The 27,469-nt window shown below is 39.6% G+C and overlaps 1 protein-coding gene across 1 annotated transcript in view; it reads left to right on the forward strand.

The window, feature by feature from the left end:
• The window catches only part of PLXDC2 (plexin domain containing 2), a gene marked incomplete at both ends in the record, with an annotated part of 432,850 nt that overhangs the window by 307,543 nt on the left and 97,838 nt on the right, over positions 1 to 27,469 (forward strand). Inside the window, 2 exons of the mRNA XM_080716877.1 lie at positions 793 to 911; positions 20,966 to 21,065. Of these exons, the coding sequence (XP_080573003.1) occupies positions 793 to 911; positions 20,966 to 21,065 (219 nt within the window). The remainder of the gene's footprint in view (positions 1 to 792; positions 912 to 20,965; positions 21,066 to 27,469) is intronic.

Raw genomic sequence — 27,469 nt, forward strand, 5'->3', positions numbered from 1 at the left:
TTTTTTAACCAAAGAGAATAATCCAGCATGTAGAACTAAGTAAAAAGTATTAGCTATTCGTTTGTTTGGTTTTTTGAAAAATATATAGAGAATATGCAATGTAAGTTCAAAACTATGAATTCTAATTGGTGAATATCAAATTCTGTTTCAGCTTATATGTTAGTAGTATATGCCAATAGAGTGATTAATCAGACTATAATATTTGGCACCGAAGTTTCTCCCTGTGCACTGCCAGGGAGCCTCAGCAATCTTAGCCCAGGTCCCCTTAAGCTACCTTGCAGCCTTCTTGAAGCAATACGACAAAGAAATGCAGGCTTCGAGACTCAAAGAAGAGAATCCCCACTAGTGTTCAAGGAATCTCTTCAGTGTGGAAGTATATAAACCAAGTATAGAAAAGACATCCTCAGATCTTTCAAAGTGGGTGTAGCTGTTCCCTTTTCCAGCTTTTCTCAAGTGTTTGAAGTTCATTCAATCCATTTGGGCTGTATTTTCAATGAGGCTCATGGAAATTTAAGCAGATAGTACCCATTAACATTAATAAAATTCCTAAGGAAAAATTCCCCCACACTGGGTTGGCTCAATATTAACCTCAGTATGTGGTTAGATTTTCACCAAATATTTACAAAATACTCAAAAGCTACCTCAGTACTAGAATTCCAATTAACCACATGAATCAAGAGAGCAAAACTACTAGACTTGAAGGCTAGACAGATGTTTTTACATGCGCTTCCACCAGAATGGATTGGTGTGTTTATTTCACCGCATTTCTTCTTTTTTCCCCGGGGTTTGTAGGCACAGCACTTGTGGTCCAGTGGGACCACGTACATCTCCAGGATAATTACAACCTGGGAAGCTTCACGTTCCAGGCCACTCTCCTTGTGGACGGACGCATCATCTTTGGGTACAAGGAAGTAAGTGATACCCTGATACGGCCTCTAATTCTTGACCTTGACCTTGTTCATAAATAGGATATTTCAGTCAGGAACTTCAAATACTTGTCTTACCTACTGGTTTCATTTGCTTAATTAAAAAAAAAAAAAACAATTTTGTTTTCTCATCTGTGTAGTACTGGTTTTGGAGAGTTATTTTATTGTCCACTCTGAAGTCACTGATATAATGACTTAGAATTTTATAAAAGTATTGAATTAGTGTAGTAATATTATAGTGAAATGTCTCTAAGAAGAAATTTTCAATTTTCAAGGATGTCCTATCTAAATCTGAATATTTGTGTTTGTAGTTTTTTTTTTTCTTTTTTTGCTTTTCAATTTCTGTGACATTTCTTTGTTATCATTCCAAAAGTATTAGCAAACATGAACATGTCATTAGCTCAGTGACCTTGGACCTAGAGTTCCAGGAAAGTTCTGTCCTCTTTTCCCTTAGGCTGATGTTTATTGAAATCTGATAGGAAATATTAATTAGAAGCTTAAGTGACTGAAAGAACAAGGGAATTTAAACCTATGGCCTGTTTCATTTTAACGAATTGACAAAGTGAAGAATTAAAATTTACTAAATTACAGCCTTAAGTTTACAGATTGTTTAGACTACAATAAAAGTTATTTTATCTCAAAGTTACTTGATTAAGACCTATTATACAAATAATATAGAAAAAATGTGTAAGAACTACAGATGTAATATTTTAGGTGGTCAGTAGTTATGATAGAAATTTTGACAGTGTAAATTAGTAATAGGTTTTATTAACCCATAGGTTAATGGGTATTTATAATAATATAAACTCTATATCTTCTTCTGAAATGAGGGATTATCTTTTCCTTTGGGAAATCAATCCCTGATTATGAGAATGATGTTCCTAAAAAGGAAAGGATTCGTTTGTGTCAGATCTTCTGAAATTCATCTATTCCATAAAATGAGAGATTGTTCAATTTCAACTAAATTGACCAACGTTTTAAAAATCCAATAACCGTATGAAATGTTTCTACTCCTTTAAATAGATTTCTCATGTGGAACTTTTTTTTCTCGTTTATTTGCAACCATAGTGTAAACACGTCCTCTGTATTTCTTTATCAATAACAGTGTTTTGGCATTATAGCCCACCATGTGTGTATATCTTATTCCCTAGAATCTGAGAGACTTGTTCTCCAAAGGACCCATTCATTTCTAGTTCACGCTAATCTAGACTATTGCCTGTTAGAGTGACTTTGAGGCCTGCTGGTTTTCCATAGCTGTATCCAATGGTGGCAAAGATCTGAAAGATCGGGGCAGTAAGTGCAGAGTCAGTCTCACCAACTGTAGACGTTGTCAAAACACAGATTTAGGTTCTTAGCGTGGTCTCTCTTTCTAGTTTTTATTATCAAAATTGTCATCTCTGTTTATTCTGTTCTCAAGCAGTATCTCACATTACAGGGTAAGAGTTGATTCTTCCTGTTCCCTCTTTGTTCTGGCTTGGCATTTTGAAATGTTTTTCCTTTCCTTCACTTTAATCAAAGACAAATTTTCCATTATGGTTTTCCTGTTTTGTCATGGGGAATTTTAAACTGATAGGTGGTTTAAGGTTGTATTGGTATTTCGAGACTGTGTCCCAGCTGAACATCTTTTCTCTCTACTCAGAGTTCAAAATGTTCATCTTTACTATCCTTTCCTCTGTCCTGCTCAGAAACCAATTTCCTATGTCCCTTTCTACTTCTTGATAATTTTTATACATTTTATTTCTATTTGCAAAATTTTCAAAAGAAAAGTTCCTTTACATTTGGGATGAGAGCTAGATACTCCTGTCGCTTCTAGAAAAACATACTTAAAATCACATGATAGCCTAAGAGAGTACTTGGCATAATCTAAGAGCCAGATGTTTGCACATCTATTACCATGTCCAATTGTTCAGCCGTCTCCTATATATCCTTAACGTTTGACAAGACACCAGCACATAGAAGGTGCTCTGTAAGTGTTTATGGCTTGATTAAGACATAAGTTATACGTGACTATTTGACAGCTATGGAGGCTGAGTCAGAGACCGTCATGTTTGAGCTCACGCAGATCGTTAAGGACAAATCCAAGACTAAAATCCTTAATTCAGTGTTCCTAATGCATCTCAATCATTTTTCTTTTCTACAGATATTCTGTATAACAACCCACAAACCTACATGTCCTTTGTTTATTTTTTTCAGTACATATTTGTTCGTGTTGGTTGTTGAGTAACCTTTTTATTAGATTCTATCGTAGTAGACAAATAAAAGTATTTTGGGGAAAGGTAATTCTAGCTAACCAAATATAAAGAACATATAAGATTGGTAATTAAACATTTTCTCCTGTCCAGACAAAAGTTATAGAATTGATATTATGGGTAGGAAAGTAAATATAATTCTTTCTGTAGTAAATTGCTTCTTATAAGCCAATGCCAGTTATGTTCAATTGCATTCTGTTTTCTGGAGTGAGAAGAAAAATTCTTATTTACACAAAACCCATAATACAGAATTTAGTTAGATTGGAAGTTAGTAATGCATTAGTAATTAGTAATGCATTAATAAATATATTGGAGTAATTTCATTGTCATTGCCCTCATATGATTCAATCCAGTTTCTATGTCTTTATGTTTCTCTTAGTAGCTTTTAGCATGTCTTTTGCCAAACTAATCACTCAAATGACCTCTAGACCTGTCATGCTCCCAATATAGACATTTTCCCAACAGCATAAATGTTCACAATGCAGGCTAGATAAAGAATGATCAATAAATTAGCCAATACAGTTATACGTGTGATAATAGTCTAGCGTGAGGACTGAGATGAGAGTTACTATTGTTGCTTAAACTAAGAGTCTATATAGATTTTCTCAGAGCTCTCACTGTTTCCTCTCCAGCATCCATCTCTTCTTTGTAACTGTTCTGGTGAGAGGTACATAGAAGCACTGGAGACACAAATTCCCTTATACAATTATTTCCCTCAGGATATAGGTTTAAATTATTCAACCAATTTTCAAAATTCTGTCTTATAGACTCTTATTGTTACTTAACTATTTTAGTTTGAAGATTTAGTTTTCTTAGGATAAAAACAGATTAATTTCTCAGTTTTTTTTTCCAAATATACCAAATGGTCACTGTGGTGCTTTTTTTTTTTTCAATTTTACAACATACATTTGGGTTTTTGTTGTTGTTTCTTTGGTTTTTCAGGGCTATTGAGGATTGTACCCAGGGGCACTCCACATCTGAGATATATCCCCAGCCCTTTTTAAAAAGTTGGTTTTTTTATTTGGAAACAGACCTCTCTAAGTTGCTGAGGCTGGTCTCGAATCTGTGATTTTCCTGTCTCAGCATCCTGTGTACTAGAATTACAGGCATGATCCACCATGCCCACCTTCCATTTGTTTTGGGTTTTTTTTTTGCTAATTAAATTATAGAATTAATTACCTTATAATAATTTTGAAACATTTTGGCTAATAACTTCAAGTTCTGGATTTGCTATGGACCTCTTTCTGTCATGCTTAATCGCTCTTGTTCTTGTGTGTGCTTTTATTCATTGTGTCTCCTTACATACTAGGTAATTTTTTTAATTCAAAACTGGATATTGCTTACAAGATATAAAAAAGATGATTTTTGAGGTTACACATACAATTTTCTTTTTCCAAAGAGAATTTACTATTCTTTTTTGTTTTGCAGCCACTGTAGGGCAGATTTCTTAAATCTGTAAGAGCTAAGCTGACTCAGAGTTGAGCATCTTGGGACAGACTCTGAGAATATAATCTTTTCACAATCTCCACCAAAGCCCGGGATGTCTATGGATCTTCTGCCTTAGTGGCACTGAATGTCCATATTTTTCCTGGGCTCCTTGAGACAGGCTCAAGCTCTGTCTTCTCAATCTCTAGGACTTCCTTGTGAGCGGCAAATGCCTTAGCAAGAAAGCGCTATTGATTTGGCTGCTCTAATTTCCTTTATGTGGCATCTTGGTTCTCAAGGTCTTGCCCTTTGATACCCACCTGATGCTTCAACAGATGCTTTTTTATTTTTTATCCATCTTTTCAATCTATGTTCTAGAAATGGTATTATATTATTTTGTCTTCTAAATAACCAGAAGTAGAAGTCTCGTTCACTTTGGATAACAACTATCAAGCTTGATAAAAAAAAAAGCTAGTATAATTTTTATAGTCTTCTTTTATGCCATGAACTGACTATGTCTTTAAAAGTGAGCTCATTATTTTCACAAAAATCAGGAGGTAGTTCCTTGACATTTACAGAGAAGGAAACTGAAATATCCAGAGGGGTTAATAACTTTCCAAACAATTATTGGACAACTTTTACCCAAGGAACTATAACTCCAGAACCCAGGGACCTAACTCCGGTGCCAGCCTGCATCCCCACAAATGCCCTTTTCAATATGACTCGGCTGGTTCACTCACCTGGGTATCTCTAGCCATCTTTCCTTGGTTGTTGGTTGTTCTCATCCTGAATCAGCAGCTTGGGAGCTTAGGTAACAATGTTTTGCCTTCCCACTCTATATTTTACATTTTTTTAAATCGTGTGGTACTAGGACTTGCACCCACAGGTGATCTACCTCAAAGCCACGACTCCAGCCCTTTTTCATTTTTTGTTTTGAAATATAGTCTCTCTAGGTTACTGAGCGTCTTGCTAAGTTGCTGAGGCTGGTCTCAAACCTAAGATCCTCCTGTCTCAGCCTCCTGGTACTAAGACTACGGGCATGTGCTACCAGGCCCAGCCATTAATTTATTACATCCTTAAAGTGAAAGGAAGCTGTACATAGATTAAGGAAATGGATCTTTTCTTAGAAAAGTGCAATTTGGAGACTCAAATTTATATTTCCTGTTCTGTCAATAACAAACTATGATCCTAGAACCCAGAATCTCTATTAATTTAAACATTTGTTGAATAGTGATGATTGCATGCTTGATTAAAACTGACATATCAGGACGAAAACGTCTGGTCTCTGGCTAATCTAATCAGGAAACTACATATTATTAAAACACTTTATTCCAGGAGCATTAGATATTTAAGTCAGATCCCTCACCAACAGTGCTCACTGCCCCAGTGCATCAGCACATCCCAGAAGCCACACTTCCTCTGGCTTGTTTTGCCTCTCTGCACCTCTTTTGCAGTTGCTGTTAACTCTAGATACAAACTGGGGAAGGATGTGTTTATTTTTGTTTATAGAAAATTGGGTTCTCTTTCTTTCACCAAGTCATGTAAAACACAAGGATGGTCCTTAGGTTATGCTAATGTGAATTTTAGAAAGTGTCACGTAATCCTCCCATAGCACTAGGAGGAAATCGTATACAGCAAGTGCCAGCATGCAGATGAGGCTGTTCTGTCCACTTTCTTCATTAAATACTGTGTCATTTTCTTTGACAGCATATTTTACATGAAGACAAGACAGAGAGATTTTTCTACTTATTAAGTAAAATCACTTTTTAATCCATTTCGTAAGTTCTTAAAAGGAGTGTTCCTACCCCTGCATGGTGGTTCATACCATTATTAATTTGCTATAGGTATCAGTGGGACCTTAATACATTTAAAAAATTTCTTTGAAGACTATTTCTTTGACTTATACTTTTATGACCCTTCACTCATGGTTATCAGCCTGAAAGTATTAAAATATGAATACTTACTGAACTTATAGAATATATAGGAAAAACAATTCAAGAGAGTAGAGAGCCCAAAAAGAGCTCAACAGTGAGACCACGACCATTTAGGAAAAAAGTAATTTATCTTCTATGCCTATTGCTATGTGAGTGAGAATGTTTGACATGTGTGAATATAATATATATAGACATCCAAGAAAACATAAATTTATAGGTAGAAAAATTTTATGTTACATAAAATACAAGGTTGGGAAAACCCAGAGGGAATAAAATGGTGATTAAAAACTGTAATCTTTCCATCACTGTGACAAAATACCTGACACAAAGAACTTAAAAGAAAAAAGATTATTTTGGTTCATGGTTTCTGAGGTTCAGTCCGTAGTTGGCCGGCTCCATTGCTCTGGGCCTGTGAAGCAGAGGAGTGTGGTAGATGAAAGCTGCCCAGCTCATGGTCACCAGGAAGCAAAGAATAAGAGAGTGAGGAAGGGGCTGTGGAAAGGTGTAAGGTATAGTCTTCAAGAGCATTCCCCCCAAGGACGCCACCTTCCTTTCCTTTCCTTTACTTTCTTTTCTTTCCTCCTCCTCCTCCTCCTCCTCCTCCTCCTCCTCCTCCTCCTCCTCCTCCTCCTCCTCCTCTTCTTCTTCTTCTTCTTCTTCTTCTTCTTCTTCTTCTTCTTCTTGTGTGTGTATGTCACTGTGGATCAAATCCAGGGCCATGTGCCTGCTGGGTAAGCACTCTACCATTGAGCCACAGTCCCAGCCATGGTCACGGCCTTCCAAATAGCTCCCATCCCCAGTTTCCATCACCTCCAGAAGGCCGCTCACGTTATGAATCCACCGATGGATTGATATACCCATAAGGTCAGAGCTTTTATGGTCCATCCCTTCGGCAAGTTCCCAGCTCTGCACAAGGCTGGAACAACTGCACACCAAACCTTCAATGCGGGAGCTTTTGGGAACACTCCAGAACCAACCCAAAACAGAAATCTTTAAGAAATCATTCTAAAGAAAAATGTTGATACAGATATTATATCATAGCACTTCTCTGTATCTTAAATACATGAAGCATTCAAATTGTATCTACTTACCTTTACGTAGGATATGATTCGTTTGCATACTAGATTCAATATATAATATTTTATTTTTTAGTTATCTCACATGTAAAAGCTCCTGACTTTTTAGTTTATTTTTTATTGTTGTTGTTTAAGTTTTGTTTTGTTTGTGGTACTAAGGATTGAACCCAGGGGAATTCTACCTCCAAGCTACAACTCTAGTCCTATTTTATTTTTTATTTTGATACTATGTCTCATTAAGTTGTTGAGAGCTTAAATTGCTAAGGCTCCTCAAATAACTTGTTGATCCTCCTGTCTCAGCCTCCCAAGTACTGGGATTATAAGCATGTGCCACCAAGCCTGGCTGCTCCTAATGTTTTAATTTGTTTATTTATTCCCACAGTGAAAGAAAAATGACAAGTGAATGCTTATCTCTTTATTGTGCTCCAATAATAAACACGATGAATAAAAATAAGTAAATCAATAAAGTACCAAGGTAGCAAAGTCAATGCCCTGGGGGAAATAATTTTAGAAACAGAAAATCTGCTGTAGTGTTTGTACTATCACTAGCCGGTGATGTTCTTTCAGTAATGCTGAAATTGAGTTGGGGCTCACAAAGGAGGCAAAATCCAGCAAAAGACTGTGATACCAGGCCTCTTTTATTAAATTGTTGCTCCCGGTCGAGGTCTGCAGATGGATATTGGGGAGGGTGGGTCTATCAGAGTCATGCCACAGAGAGGCAGGGAGGATATTTATGTAGCCAGGGTCTTGGGGTGGGGCTAGCAAGGCTGGAGAATGCCAGTCTTCTCACGACATCTGGAGTCTGCCCCATCTCTGTGTCTGGCTGCTGGGATTCAGCCTCCTGTCCCAGCTGTAGGGTCCCGTGAGGGGAAGGGGAGGGACCCAGCCTATCATCCCAGCCATCTGGTGCTATTGGTCAACAACCGAGTCAATAACTACTTCCTGCTCTCAGAGGGGATGTTGTTATAGGGGCCCCTTGGCCAGGAGAGGTCGGATCATTCCAACGTGGGCAGGCAGGAGTATGGTTGCAGCAGGAGTTGATTGAAAGTTACCCTGGACAGCTCAGTAATGTGCATTTGAATTAACTTTAGCAAACAAGGGGCTATTAAAGCTAAAAGACAAATCATGAGAACAGGTCCCAGGAGGGGAAGGAACCAAGCAGCTACTGGCCCTTGGAACCCTTCCAGATATGAGGTAGACTGTTGATATCCTGTTTTTAGATCCTTGCTTAACCTGGTCAGTGTTTGTATATCTTCCTCTACTAGACCAGATCCATGAATGTAATAGCAGCATTTTTCCCTGAGAAAGAGACAAACACCGCCCTTTTCAGCAGTGAATAAATCCAAACCCCATCTATTTGGAGGGATACCCTAGCAAGGGAGGTAATTTGTTGCTGAAGGGAGGCCACAGAGGAGGTTGTAGATTCAAGAGCCACTTGAAGTCGCCTCTACTTGGGTTAGGCAATATGGGTCAGTCTGGTCAAATGGAAAACATGGTATTGGGTCAGAAGCATCAGTAACAGATTTTAGAGAGAGGGTTCAATACTTATGGCTGTCTGACATGCAGAGAGAGAGAGAGAGCACTGCGCTGATCCCACCTTGTGGTTGGTCCAACATTAGGTCTCCTACATGGTGAATTTCTAGACATAAACAGGTGGGCCTGCTTTCCTGATGACTGGTCCATGTGGGATGTGGAGCTTCCAAGAAATGCCAAGGGCCTGCGCCACCTGTTGAGTGACCTTAGAAATAAAAGCTGGTCCATTATCAGACTGTAAGGAATTAGGGAGTCCAAACCGAGGGATGATGTCCGAGCATAGAGCACTGGCCACCGTGCTGGCTGTCTCGTCCTTTGTGGTTAAAGCCTCTACCCAACCTGTTAAGGCGTTGATGGTGGTAAGAAGATATTTTAGTTCTTTGTGAGAAGGCATATGAGTGAAATGAATTTGCCAGCCCTGTCCCGGCAAATGTCCTCTCATTTGGTGGTTAGGAAAAGAAGAATGGAGGCCTTCTTGGGGAGAAACAGCGGCACAGATAGAAGAGGAGGCACTGACTTTACTAATCAGCTGTTGCAGGAGAGAAGAATGAAACAAGGGATTGAGGAAATGTTTAAGTACCGTAAGCCCAACATGTAGGAATTATGTATTAGGTTAAAGACCACTTTGGCCTGAACCGTGGGCAGGGCAATTTGTTCTGTATCATAAGCCATGGGTAAGAGGGCTTACCATCAATCCCCTGTACCAATACTGGAGAAGGAAAACTGGGAGCCAAAAGGGAGATTGGCCTACCTGCTACCTTGAGCATTAACCTCGGCTCAGCGAGGGTGATCAGGGTTGATGAGTTTGAAGCCATCAGTCTTTGGCCAGGTTGAGTAGGACCGGCAGCAGAGCCTGATTTGGAAGGGCGGTCCCCTGTGTTGAGGCACCTGGGGCTCACCACTTTTCTAAGGGCAACTACTTTTACAGTGGCCCTCCTGGCCGCACGCTGGGTACTGTGTGGTTGGTGGGCAGGGGTGAATGCAGTGCTTAGCCCAGTATCCTTCCCTGGTGTACTTGAAGCAGGATCCTGGAGGTAGTTGTCATTGCTATCCTCCACCCCTAGGCGGCGCTCATCATCCAGAGGGCTAGGCTGCCACGGCTGGCCTCGGGGTTGCTACTAAGGCATGAGCTTGCCAATCTGCCTTTGCCAGGGCCAGATTGTACGTTGCACTTCAGCATGTTCCTCTCGGAGATTAAAAACTTTAAATGCCATGTTCACCGAATCTTGAATAGGAGTCTAAAGGCTACCCTCTGCCTTTTTTTTTTTTTTTTTCTGAATGGTGGAGGGGAAAGGAGCTGGTTAGGGTAAGAGGCCATCTTAGGTAGGGTGGTGGTCAGGGCAGTGAGGCAAGAGCCTGGGAATCTTGGGTGGAATCAGAAGATGGCGCCTGTAACTCAACAAAGTATCAAGATGGCAACTGTGACTCAGCTGAATTAGAAAATGGCGGCTGATGGGGAGAAGGGAAAGAACAGGGGAACGAAGGGAGGGGATGGGTGCACAGAAAAAGAAGGCCTGGACATAGAGGACTCCGGCCCCTTACCAGACCGCTGACAAAAGTTGCTGAGCTCGATCAGGATATTAGAAACCCGAGTTCCATTTTGGGGCCACTGAGATCTTTTATACAATTTGTACTGAGGCCACGCCATGTTATAATAGAAACAGGCGATCCGGGCATAAATCCTTCGAAAGCCCCAGGGTCTGGAAATTAGCGAGGAAAAAACCAGAGAGGACTGAGAATCTATTTGGAATTTTGGCTTCCCATGTCAGTTCTGCAGGCACTGATCAATGTTCAGTTAAACTGATCAGTGTTCAGGAATGGAGCCAAGAGGACAAGAGGAACATCTCCACTCCCTTCTCAGGGCCGGAGGAATCAAGAGGATGGGCAGGATTGCTCCACTCCCTTCTCAAGGCCGGAGGACAACCTGATTGTCTGGAGGCAACTCTGATATTAGGCCCCCTTTTTTATTAAATTGTTTGTTACTCCTGGCTGAGGTCTGCAGACCGATATTGGGGGGCTGTCGGTCTGCAGAGTCACGCTGCAGAGAGGAAGTGAGGGTATTTATGTAGCCAGGGTCTTGGGGTGGGGCTAGCAAGGTGGGAGAATTCTGGTTCTCTCCTGACATCTAGAGTCCCCCCCCCACACGCCCGTGGCATCTTGTCCTGTCTTGACATCTGGAGTCTGCCCCATCTTTGCTTCTGGCCTCTGGGGTTCTGCCTCCTGTCCCAGCTGCAAAGTCCAATGAGAGGAGAGGGAGGGACACGGCCTGTCACTTTCCTTCAGTCTCTGTCCAAGTATTGCTTTCTTTTATTCCTTGCTGACACTGAGAAGCTTGTTTTCTAGTGTGGGTGACCTTGCCCATTATCAGACTTCTATAACCCAGGAACTCCTTCTTCCCTGAAATTAAGGCTTCCTGGGTTCCTTGTGTTTACCCCAAGGTTGGGGCATAGAGATTCCTTACTCTCCTTTCTTTGCTCTCCATGTTTTATTCCCAAATCCTGTTTAGGAGAGCCTCCTTATCTGCTGTGGTCCCAGATGAAGTTCTTCCCTGGCTTGCCTGTCTCGAGCCGAGCTTCACAGCCTTTTCCCAGTGACACCTGCTACAGTGTCTTATCTCCTTGAAACTCAAACTCTAGTTTGTCAATTCAGTAGCGAATCATCTTTATATTAGAGGTTACACTGATGGTGCGTAATTTTATGCTGTGTTTACTTGTACGGGTTGGTGAAATGAACATGTTGTCAATATTTAAATACTAGAGGATTCTAGTAAAAAATAAACTGGTATTTTTTTTTTCTTAAGACATCACAGCAAAGACAGGCATGGTGGTACACACCTATAATCCCAGTACTTGGGAGGCTGAGACAGAAGCATTACAGGTTTGAAAACAATTTCTGCAATTTAGCAAGGCTCTCAGCAACTTAACATGACCTTATTTCCAAATAAAAATAAAGAGGTCTGGAGGTGGAGTTCAGAGGTAAAGTACCCCTGGGTTCAATCTCCAGTACCAAAAAGAAGGAAAAAAAAAAAAAAGATCAGAAGCACTGTGCTCCTTCAGTTTCTCCTACCCCATTTTTCTTCTTATTCCAAGTCCACACTAGCTTACACAATGACTTGGAAAAGCTTGCATGGAGATGGAGTTGGAAGCCCTTCTCTGCATACTGACTTACTTGCTCAACTTCATGCTGTCCACTGATATCCTTCATGATATCCACTGATATCCTCAGGGTCTGGTGTGCCGCTGGGACAGGAGGGAGATTATGAATTCATCTTGAGATTTTGGCACATCTTTGCTTCCACATCACCAAGTGTACTGCTGATGCTTTACATGTGAGAGAGTTCAATAACTCTAAGTTAAAACAATTGTTTGAATTGTTGATAATACTCAGGATATCAAAAATAACTTACAGGGAGGGGATGGTGATTGAGGTTGGGGTACTCTACCTCTGAACCACACCCTCAGCTTCACACTCCTTTTATTTATCTTGAAACAAGATCTTGCTAAGTTGCTGAAGCTGTCCTTGAACCTGCAATCCTCCTGTCTCAGCCTCCCAAGTACTGGGATCACTGGCATGCGGCACTATGCCTGGCTCATATAGAATGCTTAACATTAGAATTCATGGAAACTCTCTTTCTTCCAATGTAATTTGCAGGCAACTTAGGGTTAATACTTCAACTTTTTATACTGTTTCATTAATGACAAAAGGGAGCTTGATTTTTTAATATTAGATTCCCCACTCAAAAACATAGATGCCAGACGCTTAAGAAGATGAGGTAGGAAGCTAAGGGTTTTTGTGGGCTTTTTCACTGTTAATATCGAGCAACCAGACATCATATTGCTGATTAACAAGTGAACAGAAATGAGTTTAGAATAATTCTTTTCCAGTGAAGTTCTGATAGGTATATGATTCACCCTTTGGAACACATACTATGCAATCAAACTCTTGCTGAGATATTGTGCTGTCTATTAGATAGATAACAGAGCCCATAATGGAAACAAATGAATGTTTTGGTGAGGTTTGCGGGGCAGAACTGAGCAGAGAAGAAAACAAAACTCCATTACCTGGGATTCAAGCAGCGTGCTGTTTTCCCGTCTGAGGCAGATGCTGCGGCTCATGTTTTGGGGATCCCACCGGTCCCTGTGGCCCAGAGACGGAGACAAGCACAGTGTGGAGAGGAAAACCCACTTTGGCCTTTGATGCTCCTTTCAATGGCCGGGGTACTCTGCCCTACCACCGACTGCTCACTCCTATCTTCGCCTGCCCGGGTTTTGTCTACAGCTCCTTGATACTTCTATTTGTGGGCTAGTGATTGAATCCAGGGCCACTCTACCTCAGAACCACACCACCAGTCCCCCCCCTTTTTTAAATATTTTGAAACAGTGTCTCATTAAATTGCTAAGAATCTCACTTACAAATCCTCCTGCTTCGCCCTCCTAAGAACTGGGACCACAGGTCTGTGCCTGGTGTGCTTCTATTCTTAAGTTCTCAATGTGACATTTGTAGAAATATTTATACCAAATATAAAACTTATCTGTAACTTGTAAAGAAACAAAAAAAATAAAATATGCTTTAAAAAGGAATGAATGGATGTTTGTATAAGTCAAAACAGGAGAGTATTTTGATTAGCATTTGTGAGCCTTTTCTGTCTACCTTGTGGAATAAACATAACTGTAAGAAACTGATTCTTAATAATTTATAACTCAAATCATATATGGGCACAGTGAAAATTTATCTTTGCTTTAATCATAGATAGAGACTATTATAAACCCTTGATGATAATAAGATACATTTTTAAAACAAACTTCTGTAGTTTTAGAGCTTATATTATTTCAGATTGACTTCTTAATATACCCAGTTTGGCTAACTTTGGAGACATTTTAAGCATAAATATAAATGTGTATGTAGAAAAGATTCAAAAATTTTCCCAGTAGTCAAAGCTTTTAACATTTTTTACATCTTCTTTGGCTATGGATGCATTCATCTTTATACTTCATGACTTGTGGACACAGAGTCCTCTGGAGGCTCACGACAATATGGCAAAACCCATTCTTCTGATAGTTTTGTCCAAATACTGGCTATAATTCAAAATAGTTTATATATATACACACACTTGCTTTATAGATGTTAGTCCAAAATTTGTTCATTTTCATTTTTGTGTGTATATATATATGGTACTGAGAAATATACCCAGAGAGGCAGTCTACCTCAGAGATACACGGCTAGCCCTGTATCTATTTGAAACAGAGTCTCACTAGTTTACTGAGAGTCTCACAAAATTTCTGAGGTTGGCTTTGAATCTGCAGTCCTCCTGTCTCAGCCTCACAAGTACTGGAATTACAGGTGTGTGCCGCTACCCCGGGCTTAAATGTGGCTTTTAATAGTCCTACTAATTCGTCTTAATGGTCTCTAATTTTATACTAACATGGAAGCCTGCAGGCTTATCTGTCTTGCTCCCAGAAAACTCAGCCAGACTGCATACATGCCTTGGATATTTTGAAATAAAAAGACTACAGTCAAAGGAGGCAGAATAGGAAAGATATGGCAATATTGAGTGGGGAGAGGGAGACGTGTTCCCACAGGAAACTTCTGAGGAGACCTAGCAACACCCAACTTTTCCTCATTCACCTTTGGCAATGTTAGGCATTTAATTCAATCAACAAAGACAGTTTTTTTTTTTTTTAAACCCAGGATAGAACCATTTCTTAAAATCTCAGGTGGCTTCTAGGGAAATGCAGGGCACTGAACCTTGTTGTCGTTTTCATTTTAATACTTAGTCAAGACAAAGCATAATCATTTTAGAAATCCCAGACTCCTGCTTGTGAACTGTATGAAGTCTTAAGGGAATGCATATGAAGCCAGTGGTGTTCCCTTCTCCAGCTGTAGGCTCCTGGCCTCCTGGCTATGTTCCATCCTGCTCTCTGGGGCTGGTGAGTGGCTCTGGCAGATCCCCTGTTAACACACCATGTTAGTGAGCCCCAGGAGGGGGGATCCCTGGTGATGCGCAGGCCTGCTCTTGTCTGGCTGGCGTCCTCTGCTCTCCTCTCTTCTCTCTCAGCCTTAGTACGTCCCTGTTGTCTCGAGAGTGTCACTGGCACAATCCATCCCAAGTTCAGCCTTGTGTCTATTCTGCTGCGTCCACCAAGAGAGTGTAGCCCGAGGCACTCAGGCCTTACCTGGACACCATGAGGCCCTCCTACCCAGTTTATCTCTCTTTTTCCCCCATGAAGTCCTGATCATACAGTACCTACTCTGATTTTTTTTCCCCAAATATTAAAAACTTCCCTTGCTCTGTGAAAAACTTTCAGGATCTTTCCATACTTGCCAGAATAAAATTCAGTGTTATTGCCTGGCTTTGAAGGAGCACACACCCTGAGAACGACCCCGTTTCCTCCTTTGCCATTCTGGTTTATTCCTTTGCTCCAGCCATAAAGATAACTTTCTAATGCCCAAATGAGAGCAAGAGCAATTGAGTCAAGCCGTTGGCCTGTGCTGGTCTCTCCACCCAGGGCTGCTCCTCAGATTTGCACAGGGCAGGCTCTCTCAGCTCCTGTGAGTTTATGCCCAAAAGGCTCCTTATCAGAGAGATGTCCCCTGACTCCCTTTCTGATGGAGACCGGCCATCTCAGCTCTCTGCTCTCTCTGTTGTCTCTTTATTGCTAACCACATTCTCACACACTTTATATTTTTTATATTCATTTGTTTTAATGTCCATCTTTACTCTATAGGTTGTAAGTCCTAGAAATCAGCGTCTTCACTTCATTCTCTGCAGTGATTCCAGTGCCAGTAATAATACAGAAAGTGTTCAATTAGTATCTGATGAGAAAATGACTGATTTATATCTCACTTGATCCCGCTGCTTACCAAATAGCATGAACAGTGTTTATGCCTTTTTGGAAAAAAAAAAATTAGACATTAGTCTCATGAATTTGTTTTCTACTCTGTATTTCTATATTACGTTAAAATTCAGAGTACAGATATTTTCATAGTACAGAAGATTGCTTTCAGATACATTACTCAGAAGTCATTGGCTTATTAATATATAAAGTTTTTCAAACTGGCAGCAGGTTAAAATGTATCCCTTAGCTACGAATAAGGATTTTCATCTACTTCTACTCTTTTTACATACAGGTAGAATATTTAAATCTTAAAATTGCTTTTGGAATATTAACAATTGTTGAAACTTTAAAAAGTCAAAATTCCTGGGCATGGTGGTACACATCTTTAATATCAGTACTTGGGAAGCTGAGACAGGAAACTTGCAGTTTTGTGGCCAGCCTCAGCAACTTAGTGAGGCCTTCTGCAACTTCCTGAGATACTGTTTCAAACATTTTAAAAATAAAATAGGGCTGGAGGTAGAATTTCCTTGGGTTCAATCCCTAGTACCATAAAAATAAATAAATAAATAAATATCATTTGATAGAAGGAAATAACAATTTGAAGATTAAAAGAGTCCATAAGGTAATCTACAGTGATATTCTTAGAGGGTTGGTCAATTTATGAAATAATTTTTATTAATAGACTATTCAGCATACCATGGGCCACTATTTTGTTTTCTAATAGATTTTCCTTAGATTCTCTGAATCCAGATCTACGTTGCTTAAACACATGGACCTTGGTTTTAATGATCCTCAGACAAAAGAATAACCTAGAGAATAAAAAGAATAGAAATACGGGAGAAAAAGGTACAGAAAATGAAAATGTTCCACTGGAACATTCCAGTCTTTCCAGTTTAATTGTATGTAGAATTAGAGAGATATTTATCTGTTTCTCAGAAAATTAAAAAGAGAAATGATAACTCATTTATGAAGAAATCTGTGTTGGCTATTTTATCTTTAACAGAGAAGACGTCAGTTAGTATTGCTGTGTAACGAATTGCCCCACAGTAGTTGTTTAAACCAACTCCATTTTTTTCCCTCACAAGAGAGCTGTAGGTCACCTTGGGGTGGTGCTGCAGATCTAAGCTGAACCCTTCTGACCTAACGTGGATCCTTCATGTGTCAGCTTTCAGCTGGCAAATTGGCTGGGAAATGAGTGGTCATCTCTGCCGGAAAGAAACATCCATTCATGTATCTCTCCTATATCTTTAGCAGACCAGCAGGGGACGTTTCCCTGGCAGTGGCAGGGGTCCAAGAAAGAAAGCACTTTTGCAAACACTTCTCAAGCCTCTTTTTTGCTTCATGTTGTGGTTGCCCTCTTTTGCCATATGACTGAGCCCAAAGTCAGAAAGAGAGAGAGAGCACGGCAAAGATAGAAAGAAAAGGGTCTGGACTTAAGCCATGAGTGTAATCAATTCACCTCAGAATAATAGCAATGGAGGAGAGGGCTGGACACGGAGGGAAAACAGAAAGGAAGGGAGTGAAAGAAGGAAAGAAAAGAGGAAGAGAAGATCAAAATGAAGGATGGAGAGAGACAGAAACAGCAAGATGCATAATCTAAAGAGAGGAAGTAATTGCTGGGAAGGACGCAGGAGTCAAGAAACGGGATCTGAGAAGCGAGGCCTGGTATAGAGCGGTGCATTCAAAGCCGCATAATCGGGTTTCTCAATGGATGGCACTCTATGCCCAAGTTCTGCCATGAGTGTGGGAAAAGAAGAAGCACAATAAACTCCCACCAAATTATCTGAAAAGGCATTCTGCAACTTGCAGAGGAAAACTTCAGTCATAGGCTTGAAGATGGAAAGAAACTGACAAATGCCAGTTACAAAACTTTCCTATTTACATCTAAGAAGGCATCTAATAATCCTACTCTTTACAGTTTATGTTACTCTGTCTTATTCAGATGAATAAAATGTAATTTTAATTTGGGGGTCAGTTCTATCCTTTTTCTGTCCTTTGTGTGTGTGTGAGTCTGTCCTAAAAATTACTTACATTTGTTTTAGCATTCCTCAACTCGAATATAAAACCAAGTAATAAGCCCGGTGTCGTGGTGCACACTTGTAATCCCAGCATTAGAAAGGCAGAGCCCAAAAGATGTCAGTTCTCACACAGCCTCAGCTACTTAGGGAGGCCCTTTGCAACTCCATGCAACCCTGTTTTAAAAATAAAAAGACTAGCCAGGTGGGCGTGATGGCGCACACTTGTAATCTCCGACCTTGGGAGGCGGAGAAAGGAGGATCACACAGGTTCTAAGCCAGAAGCCGCACTGGCTTAGGAGACTCTGTTTCCAAATAAAAACATAAAAAATAGGTGTCTAGGAGTGTAGCCTGGAGGTAGAAGGGTTTCCAGGAACCCCCAAACCACCAAAATAAATAAATAAATAAATAAATAAATAAATAAATAAATAAATAAATAAATAAATATAAAAATAAAAATACTAGCCAGGCGTGGTGGTGCACACTTGTAATTCCAGCGTTTGGGAGGCTGAGACAGGAGTATTGCAGAGGTTCGAAGCCAGCCTCAGCTACGTAATGAGACTCTCAGCAACTAAGTGAGACCCTGTTTCCAAATAAATTATAAAAAAAATAGGACTGGGGTATAGCGCAGAGGCAGAAAGCCCCAGGGTTCCACCCCCCAGTATCACAAAAAATAAAATTAAAAAAGTAAAAAGACTAAAAAATAGGGCTGGGAATGCAGCTTGGAGGTACAATGCCCCTGGGTCCCATCCCCAGCACCGAAAAAAAAAAAAAAAGAGTAATAATATAGTGCCCATGTGAGTCAGCTTTCTGTTACTATAATGAAGTATAATGAAATATTAAGTTATAAAGAAAATGGGTTCATTTTTCATCACAGTATTTGGAGTTTCCAGTCCAAGATTAGATAGACTCATTGCTTAGGCCTTTGGTGGAAGAGCTTGAAGGCAATGGCGGGCGCACAAGGAAGAGCCACGCCGCCCAGCTCGTCAGTGAGGGAGGAGAGTGGCGTGCCCCCAGTGACGGGAAGACCTCCCTTTAGGTCCGGCTCTCAATGGTGCCACTCTTGAAACCAAATCTTCAACACCTGAACCTCTGGAAAACTTCTACTATCTAAAGTTTAGCAACACCCATTAAGAGAGGGGAATATATCCAGGGGAATATATTACACACCTGTAATCCCGGTACTTGGGTAGCTGAGACAGGATCATCGCAGATTTGAGGCCAGTCTCAGCAACTTAGCAAGATCCTGTTTTAAAATTTAAAAAAATTAATGAGCTGAAAGTATAGCTTGGAGGTAGGTAGAATGCCCCTGGATTCAATTCCTACTCAACCCTCTTGCACAAAAAATAAAAAAGGAAAGGGGAATGCATCTGTCAAGACCTAGTGTAGCTTAGTAAATCACTAAAGAAAGTACATCAGAATGTTTATCTAGCTTAAAGGAACAAAAATCTTGGCTTGATCTTGTTTTCTGTACTTGTCATCCAAACAGCAGAATGCTTCTTCATGCTGATTAGGAATGAAGACTACTGATATAAAATTTGTAAGACTTGCCATTATTTCAGAGAGGACTGAAATAGCACAGAGAGGGGAAATGTCACTTTTAAAAAATTTACTTCAAGATAATTCCACAAATTTCAAACACAGTAAAAATTTCTTCTCAACTTGTCAGATTGAACAAATTAGCCCTTTTATGATTCCATGATGTCACGGGGCAATGGGCAGCCCCTCCCTCCTCCATCATACCTTGTTTCCAGCTCCTCCCCTTCTGCTCCTTAGGACCACACAACAGCATCTGATCAAATGTGTTCTTTAACGAGCCGCCTGCAGATGGCCCACAATCTGCTGTTTCTACTTAAAGATGTTTTCGGTACATTTATTCTTTCCTTTTTCTCTCGTGACCCTCTATTTATTTAAGATGACTTCATTCCCATTTTCATTTCTATAAAACTGGTAGTAAAGCAAGTAATTCTCTTTCCACTGGAATCTTTTCTGAATCTAGGGAAACAGCTCCAAGAGGTTGTCTCATTGGTTAACTATTGAATTCTTTTTCATATATCCTCAGTATGGTGTGTGGATGTGTGCGTACGTGTACGTATGTGTGTGTTACTAAGGATTGAACACTCAGGGCATTCTACATCGGGGTTATTTCAAACACAGTAAAATGCCCCCAATCCTTACTAAAAATTTTATTGTGAGACAAGGTCTTAAGTTGCTGAAGCTGGTATCAAACCTGTGATCCTCATGTGTCAGGCCTCCAAGTACTCATATTACAGGTGTGTACCATTGTGTCTGAATATGTCCTAACATCTTTAAGATGCAAATATTAGAAGTGTCTATCGTGTTCAGATTTGGGAATTAAGGAAATGTGAATTTGAAATGCTCCACAATACCTCATAAGCTTTTGCTATGTGTTTCAACTGGAATGATGAAGATGGCACCTGTAAAAATCGTGAAACTTAATTAGATACTAAATTAATCAAATGTTATATACTATATATTAATCTGTAATAGTATTGTTAAGCATATATTTAGCTGTGTATCTTTATTTTCATCTAGGTTTTATATCTATAAAGCCATTTGTAAACAAGATTCTTTTAAACTCCATGAAAATTGGTATAAAATAGTCACTTAGGAAAACAGAGAAGAATCTCTATGCATGAATTAGTCAGCACTAAAGTCTTCCACGATACACCCGCGTGTGCGCTAAGGTTACAGAATTTGAATCGATTAGATTCTTATCGCTTTTAATACCAAGTAGCCGTCTCTAGAACCAGGAGCTCGCTCATCTCCGTAACTCATCAGATAGCATGAGACTGGTGCCATGGTGGGGTTTCATATTTCTTCCTGTTATGCTATTTTCTGCTCTCTCTCCTCAGCAACCTGATTGTGTCCATGAAGCAAGAAGATAAACGGTCTCCATCCCTAGGTGAACTTCAAACTTAACACATGGCCATCTGTGTTTTCTTTCCAGATTCCTGTCTTAATCACACAGATCAGTTCAACAAACCATCCAGTGAAGGTGGGGCTCTCGGACGCCTTTGTCGTCGTCCACAGGATCCAGCAGATTCCCAGTAGGTAGAAGAATGCAGGTTGCAAAGCCTGCTCCTTCGGGACACATTTTAAGGAAACTGATCTCAGACAAATGTAACTGGAAAAAAAAAAAAGAATCGTTCTATTAGCTAATTGCTGCTTATTAATTCTGTTTGGTTTATAACTCCTATTGGCCCTGGCAATCTTCATTAGTCTTGAGCTAATGTATTATGATAAAGAGATCTTATACAGCCAAGCCAAGAATTTGCCAATTGGACGCTGTGGGATCACAGGCGGAGCTGAGCAAAATGGTTCTTTTATTAATAAAAGAACATGAAACAAATACAGATTATTTTTATTTCTTTTAAATAAGTTCAAGAGAAAAAGAGCAACTTTGTAGCATCTTATGTTTAAAAAATTGTGTAATACTGGGAGCTTAAAGGAAGATGAAAGATAAAACATAAATGTAGGTAATGAAGGTATAGGTGGAGCCATACCTGCCAGAGAAGACATATATTTCTTTTTTTTTTTTTTTTGGTTTAAAAACTTTTCCTACCTAGTCTAACTTACTTTTTTTTTTTTTTTTTTGGTGGTACTGGGGTTCCTGGAAGCCCTTCTACCTCCGGGCTACACTCCCAGACCTATTTTTACATTTTTATTTGGAAACAGGGTTTCCTAACCCAGCGTGCGCCGCTGGCTTTGAACCTGCGCGATCCTCCTGTCTCTGCCTCCCAAGCGCGGGGATTACAAGCGTGCGCCACCATGCCCAGCCTAACTTACATTTTGTAGAATAAAAATGAGTGTTACTTTGGGCAACTCTTCCTCATATTAGGAAATCAAAATGTTTCTGGGGGTGTAGCTCAGTGGTAGATCATATGCTTATCATGGATGAGGTCCTGTGTACAATCTCCAACAAAGAAAGAATATAAGAAAGTAATAGCCAGGAAGAGTGGTGCATGCCTGCAATCCCAGAACTTGGGAGGCTGAGATGGGAAGATCGAGGTTCAGGGCCAGCCTCAGCAACTTAGTGAGACCCTGTTTTACAATAAAAATAAAAAGGGCTGGGGTTATAGCTCAGAAATGCAATACCCGTGAACTTAATCCAAAGAAGAAAGGCAGGAAGGAAAGAAAGAAGGAAGGAAGGAAGGAAGGAAGGAAGGAAGGAAAGAAGGAAGGAAGGAAGGAAAGAAGGAAGGAAGGAAAGAAGGAAAGAAAGAAGGAAGGGTGGAAAGAAGGAAGGAAGGAAAGAAGGAAAGAAAGAAGGAAGGAAGGAAAGAAGGAAGGAAGGAAGGAAAGAAAGAAGGAAGGAAAGAAGGAAGGAAGGAAGGAAAGAAGGAAGGAAGGAAAGAAGGAAGGAAGGGTAAGAAAAATGTTAACTACATTTTGCAGCAGTTCTGAGCATAGAAATAGGCATCTCTTGAAATTTTCTGGTTTTGAAATCTCCTTCGTTTCCAGAACAGTCCTAAAGAATGCTCAGGATGTTAAGTACTGACCGTATTTATTTGTCTAAAATGTGCTTAGTTAAAGCAATGAAAAAACAAAATACATCTTAAGTTTAGATCATTCCTTTCCCTTCTGTTCAAAGTTCTATTTCTTTCATTTCATTATAGTGGTAGGCTCAGTTTCTCACGTACATAGGCTGTCTGGCCTTGACTCGGGCTAACTTTGTTTAATTATGTCATCTCAAATGCAGCAAGTAAATGGAGTGGAAATTAGACTTCCTGGAGCAATGGGTTGGCTGGGAACTCCTAAGGGCTCGCTTACTTTGCAGTGGTATTCCTATGTGGCAGTTCTGCTCCACGAAGAATTCATATGCTCAGTTGGGTTTCCCCTTGTTAGTTTAGAATTTGTGGGAGGTGATATACAAGGGAATTGTTAAGTCAAGGCAGATTTTTTTCAGAAACTAAATTGTGTTGAGAACAAAGCAAGTGTATATTAGTATGGCAGGCAACATAAAGGGATCCTGACAGAACTCTTAAATAAGAGGCCGAATACTGGGAGAGCCAAGGTTGGCTTCTGTTTTAGGAGGAGTGTTTTCACATCTTTCTTTCGGAGGTGTTAAATCAAGCATGGCTTGAGTCGATTATTGCGCAAGAAAGAGAAAACCCTAGTTTTATCTAAACACTAGGTTTACTTTTAGGTTGTTTTTATCTCAGAAGAATTTTGTTTGCATCTCGCTCAGAAGGCAGCATTGCATTTTTGATTTATTACTGTTTTGAGAAAAAGACTTACCAGAGTACTGAAGATTCTTCTTTACACATGTATTTTACATGTGAGGATTTTGTCAGAATGTTTTCTATGATTAAATTGTGCTTTAGATTTCAGGGTCCCAAACTGAAATTGTAGAATCCCTTGTTTTGGTGTATGAAAGATAACTTTTGGGTTTTGGGACGGAAGTATCCTTCCAGAAATAAATCTCATTAAATAAATTGGTGAAGCCAGGTGTGGTGATGCACACCTGTGATCACTGTACTTAGGCTGTGGCAGGAGAGTTGCAGGTTTGAAGCCATCCTCAGCAACTTAGTGAGACCCTCTGAAATTTAGGGAGACCCTATTTCAGAATAAAAAATAAAATAGGGCTGGAGGTACCACTCAGAAATAGAATGCCCCTGCGTTCAATCCTCAGTACCACAAAAGTAAAAAATAGAATAAATTGATGACATTTATATGAATTTTGATATCAGATTATGTGTGTTTCGTACTCAGCATTAACCTTAAAAACACTACTCAGACTTAAATTAAGAGGAAAGTTTTATTTGGCATTTTGCATGCTTAGAATGGATTTAACACTTTCTGTTGACCTTACTATTCAATCCTGAGAAAATTAGCCAAGAAAGAAGGAAAGTTGAGTCTTCAGTATCCCCACTGCTGCCTTTAGATAAGACCAGATTGGAGCCAGAAAAGCAAAATTGATACATTCTACTTAAAATTCATTTTGGAAAGAGAAAAATCACAATCTCCTTAAGCATCTGCTTCCACTTAATAAAGTACAATAGTGCTGTTACATGACCTTCTGTATAAAATAAATATATTGCGCTGAATTCTCAGCTTTTCCAAAAAACACCCTTATTTATGAAAGAAATTAGTACAACCAAGATACTAATAAATAATAATAATAATAATAATAATAATAATAATAATAATAAATAAAGTTGCTATCGTTCCAGACAACCAAGGGGATTCCTAGTATTTATATGTTATTTATTTGTGCAATCAAAAAGGCAAGTATTGAAGTTCTTCTCAAATTTTCTTCTTTTTATTTAATGGCATTACTATTAGGAGTAGCCCTTGCAGGGAATTTAATTTTTTGATATGTGTGGTACTGGAGATGAAACCCAGGGGCATTCTACCCACGAAGTATACCCCCAGCCCTGTTTTTTATTCTTTATTTTGAAGCAGGGTCTCAGTGAGTTGCAGAGGCCTCACTCACTAAGTAGTAGCTGAGGCTGATCCTCCCGCCTCGGCCTCCCAAATGCTGGGATTACAAGTGTGCGCACACTCCCAGTTGAAATGTTAATTTCTATCACCCCTTTTTCTTTTCTTCAGTGCATTTAGGGAACAGTCGATCACTATGCTATGATATAGGTGATTTTAGGCTTTCTTCTGTATGCCAAGGAGCTTTTGTTCCATTACTCAGTTTGGTTACATAGGTTATAGAATCCAGGCTGTGGGTCTAACTCGGCCATGACACATGGGAATGTAAGAATAATTTTTTCCAGTGGGCTCACCATTGCTATAAGATTCTTTTCAGATTCAGTGAAGGTTTGGTAAAGCTTTCAAAACACTGTAAAGTAATTCAAGTAGCTTATTGTTAAGATTTCTCTCCTCCCATTCATCATAAACTCAACCACAACCAAGTTTTTCTTAGTTATTAAAGGCTTCCAAATAGCAAAGTATTTCAGTTAACTTTCAAGAGTAATTAAGGAAGCTTTTTTTTTTTTCAGAAAAGACTAGATCTTATAGTTTAGATATGAAAGGGAATTCAAGCATTGTTAGTAAGAAAACTGACAAATAGTTTTGAGGTTACAAGGGAGGGAGGGAGGGATGCAAAGCAATGCTGCACGCATATATGTTTATGTCACTCTGAACCTCTATGATGCATAGCCTACCAATAAAAGGAATAAATACGAAACAAAGGAAAGGAAGAAAGAAAAGTCTTTGTTAAAATTACACCTTATTAAGGGAAATAAAATGAAGGATGAAAATAGTTTAAAAGTACAGTAAGAGCCGGGCGTGGGGGCGCACGCTTGTAATCCCGGCATTCGGGAGGCTGAGACCGGAGGATCGCGGTTCGCGGCCAGCCTCAGCTACTTAGTGAGGCCCTCTGCAACTCAGTGAGACCCTGTTTCAAAATAAAGAATAAAAAATAAGGCAGGGGGTGTAGCTCGGAGGTCTAATGTCCCTGGGTTCCATCCCCACACCCGCAAAAAAAAAAAAAAAAAAAGTACAGTAAGCATAAGTGATATTGTGTGTGAATATTGGTCATGAGATTATACATATATGTTTATTTTTACAACTTTGTTTGTAAAATGAGTGTATTATTACCTAAACTGTGATGTGTGTAGAGCCTGCACAGTAAACAATATCCTTCTACTTCCAAAAAAATGTTTTCATCATGGACATCATCATCATCATCATCATCATCTGGTTAAAGACAGTGGCATCCAATCAGCTGTCACCAACAGCTCGGTGCCCAGCAGAGTGGGCCCACAGGGGATTTCCACTAGAAACACTTAATGCCGCTCTGTCACTCACATTGTTCCCATAACATTGTGTGTCCCTTGCCATTTCCTCCTTAGACTTGTAGGTGTCCGTTCACATGCGCAGCCTTATGCCTCTAAGTCATTTTCTGTTTTTCATGAAACGTATTTGTGAAACTTTCGGAACACAGACAGGCACCACGGTGCGCTCTTGGAGGCTGAGACAGAAGGATGGCATGGTTCGCGGTCAGCCTCAGCACTTGGCGAAGCCCTCTGCAGTTTACTGAGACCCTGATTCAAAGTAAAAAGGGGTTAGCTCAGAGGCAGAAGCCCTTGGGTTCAATCCCCAGTAACACACAAAATAAAATAAAATTTAGGAACAAAAAGAAGCGTAGCTGTTCCGATCACTGCAGCTGCACCTGCTCAGAAGGGATCTAAGGCAGTGACTCCAGTTACTCATTTAAAAGTATGAGTGTCAGAATATATTCATTGCAATTGAAGCATAGTGTACTTTAATTCAGAACAATTTGTAGAAGAAAACTTGAAAAAGACAATTTAGTTATCTGAAGACCTACCACAGAGTATTAATAACCAGTCTTCTCATACGTATGCGTCCCATCTCTTCTTTATCACATGGGTTCACCAAATACAAAGAAAATGGCATGGTCCTGTAAATATCTTTGCAATCTGTTTTCCCCTTAGAAGGACCAACACTTTCTTTACTACCCTGTTAAATACTTTACTAAAATGTGGTCATTAATGACTAAACAAATTCCTTTATTTTGTAATGTGTGTGTGTGTGTGTGTGTGTGTGTGTGTGTGCGTGTGTGTGTAAACTTTTTTTTCAGTGGTAGGTCATATATGTTGCTTCTCATATGAATCATCAGTAAAACACTGCTGAACATCCTCATTTTTGAATTTTTACAAGTATCTGGTTCTCAAAAAGTGAACATGAAACTGGCTGTGGTGGGGCATGCCTATAATCCTAATACTTGGGAGGTTGAGGTAGGAGAAATGCAAGTATGAGGCCAGCCTCAGCAAATTAGAAAGACCCTGGGCTTTGGTAAATTAGCAAGCCCCTGTTTCAGAATAAACAGTAATAGGGCTGAGGGTATAGCTCAGAGGTAGGATAATCTTAGCTTCAGATTCCAGTATCAAAAACTAAAAAGTGAATTTCTAAATGTTGAATGCTAGTAGAACTTTCTGTGTTATTTTAAGTGTTCTGAATCTGAACTTTCCATTGTGACCTCAGTAGCTGCAGATGTCTACTATGCACCTGCACAGTGACTAGTGAGCTTAAGGAAATTAAATTTTTAATTGAAATTAATTGTTTCTTTTTAAATTAAAAAGCCACATGGGATTGGTGGCCACCATACTGGGCAGAGGAAACAGTAGGACATATACACACATTTTAAAAAAGTGATGACTGTCAAGAATGACAACCACATAGACATTCAATTTTATTCTTTGATGTTATAAGGCCTTTGATATGATTATATAATACATTTAAAAATATAGCCATTATTACTGATTTTTCCCATAAAAACAATTTGCAATTTTGATTTAGCAATAGGACACATTTCATTATAATTGCTTTGGAACTATAATAAAATGATATGTTTTCAAGAGAATTAAATTCAGAATACTATCATGATATATACATTTGTATGCTCACAGAAGCACAATTCACAATAGCCAAATTGTGGAACCAACTTAGGTGTTCATCAACAAATGTTTGACTAAAG

The sequence above is a fragment of the Muscardinus avellanarius genome, assembly GCF_963383645.1.
Source record: "Muscardinus avellanarius genome assembly, chromosome: 20".
NCBI lineage: Eukaryota > Metazoa > Chordata > Mammalia > Rodentia > Gliridae > Muscardinus > Muscardinus avellanarius.